Below are 8,577 nucleotides of genomic sequence, written 5' to 3' on the forward strand. Positions count from 1 at the left end.
TCTTAAACCACCTATTGCCTGTCCTGCTCTTTTATTATTTTCCTTTGTTGGCTCACCTTGAAAGAACAAAATTCATCTCAGGCCTTCCAAACTCAATTGGAAATGATTGTAGCTGAGAATCAGTGTGGAAAGGAAGATGAGTTCTAAGGAGAAAAAAAACTAAAAACCGAGAAGCTAACGGTAAATATTTTGCAGATATAGATGAAATCCGAATAGCATTGTCTCTGGAAACCAGAAATAAAGCGCGTCCCAAAATATTCCATTCATCCACTAGTTTCTTTTGCAATTCTACAGATTAGACTGCAGCAATTGCAAAAGATTACATACATGGTCCAAAATGAATTTAGGTGGCTGAAAACTTCATGGGACGTACTGCATTTCCCAGTCGGGAAGTGATTCTAGGCTGTGAACTGCATATGTAACCACAATTTTCCTGCTGATTTTCTGCCGTCGAGGCTTTGTGTTTTGTCAAATTACCCCAATCATCTTCATTTAACAACCCCATAATCCCTTACGGTGGTGGAGTCTGAGCAACTGAATGGCGCTAGCAGAGTGTTTTAATGGCCGGATGCTCTTCCTGTCGCCAATGCGGAGTTTTGTTCAGCAGATATATTCTCATCGTGCCCAGAGAGAGAAATATCTGCCTCTACCTAGGATCGAACTCACAGCCTCCTGATTTGTTGGACTTTCCTCGTACAGTTTAGCCTCCAGATCCCTTATCATCTTTATTACTTCTCTCTACAGCCTTCCCTTTCCTTTCCCCTCCCCTTCCCTTTTTCTTTTCCCTTCCCTTTCCCTTCTTCCCTTTCCTTTCCCCTCCCCTCCCCTTTTCCTTCCCTTTTTCTTTTCCCTTCCCTTCCCCCCTTCCCTTTCCCTTCTTCCCTTTCCTTTTCCCTTCCCCTCCCTTTCCTTTCCCCTCCCCTCCCCTTCTCCTTCCCTTCTATTCAGTGGTGGATTTCCATTTTTTTTACTACCAGTTTGCTCTTGTGCGCTTGCACAACCCTTCTGCGCGTGCGCAGAAGCATCCGGACAGGTGGGTGGAGCTTCCCACCGCCGCTACTACTGTTTGGGCCAATCCGGGAGCAACCCACCTCTGCTTCCATTCCATTCCTGATGAATTTGGAATCCGACCATTAAAAACTACTTTTAATGGCAGTGTATTTTATGAATTGGTAGGGTGCTGATCTTCCTTCCTGCCTTGGTTTGTAACGACCTCTCTTCTTCCATCCTGTTGCCCAAAAGATACCACAGCAGCAACAGCAGCACATGAAAACCAACAAAGAACAAAGTAAAATCAGGGGCAACCAGGCCCCCCACCCTGCCATCTCCTCTGTGGGCTGCTGGCCTTCATCGGGAGAACTATTGTTCCTTCCGCTGTAGACTTTGGTTTCATTCAAGGATTTGCTGGAATTGGGAAGGACCTCACTGGGTGATAGCGACACCGTCCGGATGGGCGCAGGATCAGAGACGGGAGATGCCTTGACATTATCCGAAGCGGTCGAAGAGGTGGTCCTCCCTGGAAGAATCTCAGTTGCTTTCGCTAAAGGGCCCATCGCTGAAGCCGATGCCATCGATGTCGTGGGGGAGTTCTTGAAGGCAACATCTACTGTTGAGCTCCTGCTACTCCTGTCCATGCCTGGCTTTGGGGCTGTGGTGGGGGAGGAGGCCTCCAGGAAAAGGAACCTTGGGGAAGATAGTTCATCCTGGTCTGTTTCGAGGTCAGCAACCCGTCCTCCGCCATGCCTCTCCCATTTACTAAAAGAAGACCTGGTGTTTATATCCTTGAACGAGAACCTCTCAAAAACAAGGAGGTCAGGATCAATGCCTGGGAAAACAGAAGCCGAGAAAGGAAAAATAATAATTTCTCTCCTCTCATCCAATGGTGTCTGATTTATAGTCTTATCTCCACCAACTCCGTGTTGTGCACCAGTTATGCCCCTTCTAGAACAAAGGGGGCCCTCCACTCGGTCACTCGTGCCCTGGTCATCTCCCGAACGGACTATTTCAACATTCTGTACATGGACATAACCTTGAAAAATATCCAAAAGTTTCAATTGGTGCAGAATGCGGCCGCGTGAGCTACCGTGTTTCCCTGAAAATAAGACTGGGTTTTATATTAATTTGTAGCAGTTGTAGCAGTTAGACTTATATACCGCTTCATAGGGCTTTCAGCCCTCTCTAAGCGGTTTACAGAGTCAGCATATCGCCCCCACAGTCTGGGTCCTCATTTCACCCACCTCGGAAGGATGGAAGGCTGAGTTAACCTTGAGCCGGTGAGATTAGAACCGCTGAACTGCAGATAACAGTCAGCTGAAGTGGCCTGCAGTACTGCACCCTAACCACTGTGCCACCTCGGCTTATTTGTGCTCCAAAAGAGGCATTACGGCTTATTTTAGGGGAAATACGGTATTAAATGTGTTTGTCTGGCTGATGATCTTAAATGGGACTTATTTTTGGGGTAGGATTTATATTATGAGCATCCTGAAAAAATCATGGGAGGGCTTATTTTCCAATTGGGTGCCCAAAAATGGGCACAGATAACATTTCTGCTTTATGAACTGCATTGGGTGCCAATTTGCTTCTGGGTCCAGTCCACAGGGTTGGCTATTACGTATAAAGCCCTAGAGGGCATCAGGGTCAGGCTACCTATGGAACCAGCTTCTCCCCATCACATCTGTTCTGACCGAGGCTTCCCAAGAGCATGAAGCAGACTCCTTGTCCCAACACTTTTATTAATTGACTGAATTCTGCTCATTCTCATCCAGCAAAGTTTTTCGAGGGAGGATTTACAGTCACAGACCTTATCTGGCTTGGAGAGCTGCCAGGCTGATGTCTGCAAAACTTGGCAAGGAGTCTCGGAGAGTCACAAACCAATTAAGCGAACTAATCGTCTCCTGCAAACTCCACTCCCCTTTCGCTCCTCTTTTATTTCCTCTGGGAGGGGCCATTTATCGTCCACCTGTGGCCTTACTCCCAAGTCGACCCCTGTTCTTTAGCTGTTCCCTTTGTCAGGCAACTCATGCACACACTGGGAACAGGCTCCAGCTGTTCGTCTGCCTCACTAATGTCTGATTTTGAAGGCAGCTGATAACTGGCATACATAGGAGCCGAGGTGGCGCAGTGGTTAAATGCAGCACTGCAGGCTACTTCAGCTGACTGCAGTTCTGCAGTTCGGCTGTTCAAATCTCACTGGCTCAAGGTTGACTCAGCCTTCCATCTTTCCGAGGTGGGTAAAATGAGGACCTGGATTGTTGGGGGCAATATGCTGACTCTGTAAACCGCTTAGAGAGGGCTGAAAGCCCTATGAAGCGGTATATAAGTCTAACTGCTATTGCTATTGCTACTGTGACCCAGTCTCTGCCTCTGATGCAGAGCCCTTATCAGAGCCTTCCCCAGACTCCAGGACTGGCCCAGGTTCCTCCCCAACCTTCTCACTGTCCGAATCTGCTGCCAGCTCTGTTGGCCGCTGGCAGATCACAACAACATCAAACCATCCCATTTCTTCAGGCAGGGAAGGCATGCTACATATCCTGTGGGTTTTCTTTCTTTGTCTCTATTAAAAATATTTTTGTGTTTTATATTTTCTTTGAATAAACTAAAGACTAAACAGGAAAAAGTTTGGTAAAAACAAAAAAAAATCATATGTGGATACTTTCTAAAAAAAAGTAAGAGCTATAGTTTAAAAAAAATATGATTTTTATGACATCATATAGCCCAGCAACCACAGCATCGTAAAATGGTATAATTATTATTATTAACTACATGGTATAGCAATAGCAATAGCAATAGCAGTTAGACTTATATACCGCTTCATAGGGCTTTCAGCCCTCTCTAAGCGGTTTACAGAGTCAGCACATCGCCCCCACAGTCTGGGTCCTCATTTTACCCACCTCGGAAGGATGGAAGGCTGAGTCAACCCTGAGCTGGTGAGATTTGAACAGCCGAACTGCAGTCAGCTGAAGTAGCCTGCAGTGCTGCATTTAACCAGTGCGTCACTTCGGCTCTTCAAGGTGGATAGAAGACAGCTAGATGTTTGTTGCTTCCTTCCAGCTTCTTTGCTATAAAGTTTTACCATACATTTTTTTAAAAAAAAATCTGGATTTTAGTTATGCACGTGTGCAAATCACTATTTCCCCGAGTGTGCACGAATGCATACTTTGAGGGAAATGGGCAATTCAGAAATGTAATAAACAAATAAACAAGCAAGCAATCCTCACCTGGTGTAATATTGTAGAGGATCACACTGCTTGTAGGTCTTACTATGCAGCTTTCCAACACTGGGCAATACATGTGAATGCAGTTTGTATCATCGATATTGGTTTTGTAGTTGAAAACAGCCAAGTTACAGGAAACTAGAAAGTAGAGAGATGGGAAAATTTTAAGCCGAGTCCTGATGCTGTCTATGCTGGATGAGCTTTATCAGACTGTGGAACATATTAATTAAAAAAAAAATCCCTAAAATTAGGGTGCTAAAAATTATAATTCTCCAGGCATATATCTTTCCACCACCCAATCTTGATTTTAAAAAATCATCCGCCCCAAAAAAGAGGATTAAACAGATTATCTTTCTAATCAGTTGGTGTTTTGATCCTTTTTTGTTGCCTAAAACCAGGTTATATGTTGTCAGGATTATGTGTCACAATACTTCACCATATGAAAACGGGGATTGTCTTGGGCCAAATCAGTATTCCAATAATGGATGAATTCAGTCCTTCAGCTCTTGTTTCAGCCAGTGCCTTTATCCTACCAGCCCACAGCACGCATGAGAGACAGAATTGTGCAAGAGAATTCTCCTTTGTTTGAAAGTTCAGCTCTGGAGGCCATTGATCAGTGCCTGAAGAAATGCAGGGAAGGGGCTGAAAAGACCTTTAAAATATTTTTCTAGCCATCGGAGTGGTGGGCCGATTGTAAGCCACCTAGAATCAGCTGTAGGTGAGGTGTGCAACATTATAGAGGCAGTTTGGCCCAGTGGTTAAGGCACCAGGCTAGGAAGGAAAAGGAGAGGGACAGGCTGTTAGTTTAAGTCCACCTTAGCCATGCCAGGTGAATGCCCTTAGGCCAGTCGCTCTCTCTGAGCCCCACTCACCTCAGGAGGCTGTTACTATTGTAGGGGGGGGGAAGGAGGAGGAAGAAGTAGATGTATAGTTGCTGTCTTGAGTTATTAGGAAAAATAATAAAGCTGAGATAGAAAGATAGAAAGAAAGAAAGAAAGAAAGAAAGAAAGAAAGAAAGAAAGAAGAAAGAAAGAAAAAAGAAAGAAAGAAAAGAAAAAGGAAAGAAAGGGATGGAGAGGGAGGGAGGAAAGGAAGGAAGGAAAAGAGATAGAAGGGAGGAAGGAGGGGGAGGAAGGAAGGGAATGAAAGAAGGAGGGTGGGAGGAGGGAAGAAGGAAGGAAGGAAGAATATCAGAAGGAGAAGTATGGGAAGGGAAAGAAGAGGCAGGGAGGGAGGGAAGGAAGGAACAGGAAGGAAGGAAGGAAGGAAGGAAGGAAGGCAGGCAGGAAGGAAGGAAGGAAGGAAGGAAGGAAAAGAAATAAGGCAAGGGAGGGAGGAAGGAAGCGAAAGAAAGAAGGCGGGGAGGGAGGAAGGAAGGAAGGGAAAGAAAGAGAAAGAAGGAAGGAGGGAAGAAGGAAGGAAGGAAGCATATCAGAAGGAGAAGTATGGGAAGGAAAAGAAGAGGCAGGGAGAGAGGGCAGGAAGAAAGGAAGGAAGGAAGGAAGGAAGGAAAAGAAAGAAGGCAGGGGAGGGAGGAAGGAAGGGAAAGAAAGAGAGAAAGAAAGAAGTTGGGAGGAGGGAAGAAGGAAGGAAGGAAGAAGTCCTTCGGGAAGGAAGGAATCCCGGAGTCCTTTGGGATTGGGTGGCCTATAAATTTATTAAATACTTAATACTTAAAGAATATCAGAAGGAGAAGTATGAGACGGGAAAGAAGAGGCAGGGAGAGAGGGAAGGAAGAAACAGGAAGGAAGGAAGGAAGGAAAGAAAAAAGAAAGAAGGCAGGGGAGGGAGGGAGGGAAAGAGAGAAAGAAAGAAGTCGGGAGGAGGGAAGAAGGAAGGAAGGAGGAATATCAGAAGGAGAAGTATGGGAAGGGAAAGAAGAAGCAGGGAGGGAAGGAAGGAAAAGAAAGAAGGAGATAGGAGGGAGGGAGGTAGAAAAGAAAGGAAAGAAACAAAGAAAGAAGGGAGGGAGGGAGGAGGGAAGAAGGAAGGAAGGAAAAAGAAAGAGAAAAAGAAAAAGAAGGAAGGAAAGAAAAAGAAAAGGAATGTTTTGCCTTGCTTTTGAATACCATAGGTAAAAACAAAATCTTAAATGTTGATGCACCAAGTGGCTAATACTTTGTATTCCATGCAGAATCCCTTTGAGTCTTTCCCGAAGAAGAGAAATAAATCCTTACCATCCTTGAGGATACAGCAGGCTCGGCTGCATTGCTTGGCAGTGGATGCAGCATAAACGTTGAGGACGTGAGCTCCTCGCTTCTGGGAATGCTCCAGATCAACCGAAAGCCCCGGGAATCGTCGGATCCAGCAGTTTTTGTAAAACGTGATGGGGGAGCAAAGGCCTTCTGACCTGCACACCCAGCCCCAAAACAGCAGGACTTCGGTCAGAGCCCCTAGCAGGAACATCTCAAAAGCATCTCCTTAGGAAAGGTCTTGTTCTCCAAGGCAGAAGAAATTGCTGAATGAGAGAAGCTCAGTGCTGCCTGGCAGGACAACCTGTTTGCACCGGATGGCTGTAACTTTCCACGGAATTAGGAAGCCATTTGCAAAGATACAGAATAAATCACTCCCCATCTTCGCCCAGCTGCTTGGACTTCATGAGGTAGATCTTGAGTTCGCATAATGACACCTGGTTGAATAATAAAGAATTTCCAGCTATTATTATTGGGCCAGAAACAGTATAGCAGCTGTTCTGAGCTAGACTTCCTGAGAGCATGAAGCAAACTCCTTGTCCTGACAAAAATAGCAGTTAGACTTATATACCGCTTCATAGGGCTCTCAGCCCTCTCTAAGCGGTTTACAGAGTCAGCATATCGCCCCCACAGTCTGGGTCCTCATTTCACCCACCTCGGAAGGATGGAAGGCTGAGTTGACCTTGAGCCGGTGAGATTAGAACCGCTGAACTGCAGATAACAGTCAGCTGAAGTGGCCTGCAGTACTGCACCCTAACCACTGCACCACCCTTTTATTAATTTACTATGAATTCTGCTCATTCCCATCCAGCAAAGTCTTTCGATGGAGGATTTACAGTCACAGACCTTATCTGGCCTTGGAGAGCTGCCAGGCCGAGATCTGCAAAACCTGGCAAGGAGTCTCGGAGGGTCACAAACCAATTAAGCGAACTAATTGTCTCCTGCAAACTCCACTCCCCTTTCGCTCCTCTTTTATTTCCTCTGGGAAGGGCCATTCATTGTCCACCTGTGGCCTTACTCCAAAGTCGACCTCTGTTCTTTAGCAGATGACCCAATCTTATGACATTTGATCCAATCTTATGACATTCGACCCTTTTTTTGTGTGCAATTGGAACCCTAAAGGTGCTTTTTTTTTTCAAAAGGCAACAGGACTTCCTTGTTTTTCTTTATCATCCAACAATCTTCTTCAGCTCTGACTGAGTGGTGGGGAAGGGAAGGATTTATATAGCAATAGCAGTTAGACTTATATACCGCTTCATAGGGCTTTCAGCCCTCTCTAAGCAGTTTACAGAGTCAGCATATTGCCTCCACAGTCTGGGTCCTCATTTCACCCACCTCGGAAGGATGGAAGGCTGAATCAACCCTGAGCCAGTGAGATTTGAACAGCCGAACTGCAGAACTGCAGTCAGCTGAAGTAGCCTGCAGTGCTGCGCCACCTCGGCTCTTATATCCAACCTGACAGCTGATCATTTGCGTTATTTTGGTTGTTGAGGCCACTTGGGAGGTTTGTCTGTGTCCTCAGGGTCACCTGTGTCCATTTACAGCAGAAAGCCTCCTGCAGGAAGCACAGATCCACAACACGGTCCTTTCAGCACTTCCAAGAAGGCTCCACACCCCATTTGCACCACTCAGGTGGCCCTGAGGACAGAGATAAACCTCCAAGTGGCCTCAACGATCCTCTAAAAGGATGCAAATGACCAGCTGTCTGCAAGGCGTATCAATCCTTCCATTCCCCACCATCCAGCCAGAGCTGAAGACGCTTCTTGGATGAGAAGCGAAACATCTTCAAAGAAAAACAAGAAAGGCCACTTGCCTCTTGAAAAAGCACCTTTGGGACAACCATGACTTGGATAACTGACAATCTCCATAGACAGTACCATTGTAACTTTTAACGGTCACTAAACAGAATGGCTGTAAGTGGAATATTACCTGTAATAGGTTGCTACTTAGGATCTCATGCAGCAATAGAGCAATTTAAATGGTAAACAAATAAATAAAAATAAATGAATGACAGATTTATCTATTACTAGCCGATAACCCGGCGTTGCCCTGGTATTTATTTATAGGGGGGAAATGTCTGGACCAAGCGTAATATCTAATATTGGATTTTCCCCCTTACCAAAGGGAGCCCCCTTGTGGAGTACAGTGAAGCCTTTGCCATGGCAACACCA

General features: G+C 45.6%; 1 protein-coding gene across 1 annotated transcript; it reads right to left on the minus strand.

Moving 5' to 3' along the window:
• Positions 1 to 52: 52 nt before the first annotated feature.
• On the minus strand, positions 53 to 6,620 carry MANSC4 (MANSC domain containing 4). Its single transcript, XM_087723056.1, has 4 exons — positions 6,392 to 6,620; positions 4,218 to 4,352; positions 1,318 to 1,825; positions 53 to 143 (listed from the first exon to the last, which is right to left on the minus strand). Exons 1-4 carry the CDS (start codon positions 6,618 to 6,620, stop codon positions 53 to 55), a joined length of 963 nt encoding a protein of 320 aa, XP_087579182.1.
• Between the last annotated feature and the right edge of the window lie 1,957 nt (positions 6,621 to 8,577).

The sequence above is a fragment of the Thamnophis sirtalis genome, unplaced genomic scaffold (genome assembly GCF_051295495.1).
Source record: "Thamnophis sirtalis isolate CommonGarterSnake01/CBP01778 unplaced genomic scaffold, rThaSir2_p1.2 scaffold_9, whole genome shotgun sequence".
NCBI lineage: Eukaryota > Metazoa > Chordata > Lepidosauria > Squamata > Natricidae > Thamnophis > Thamnophis sirtalis.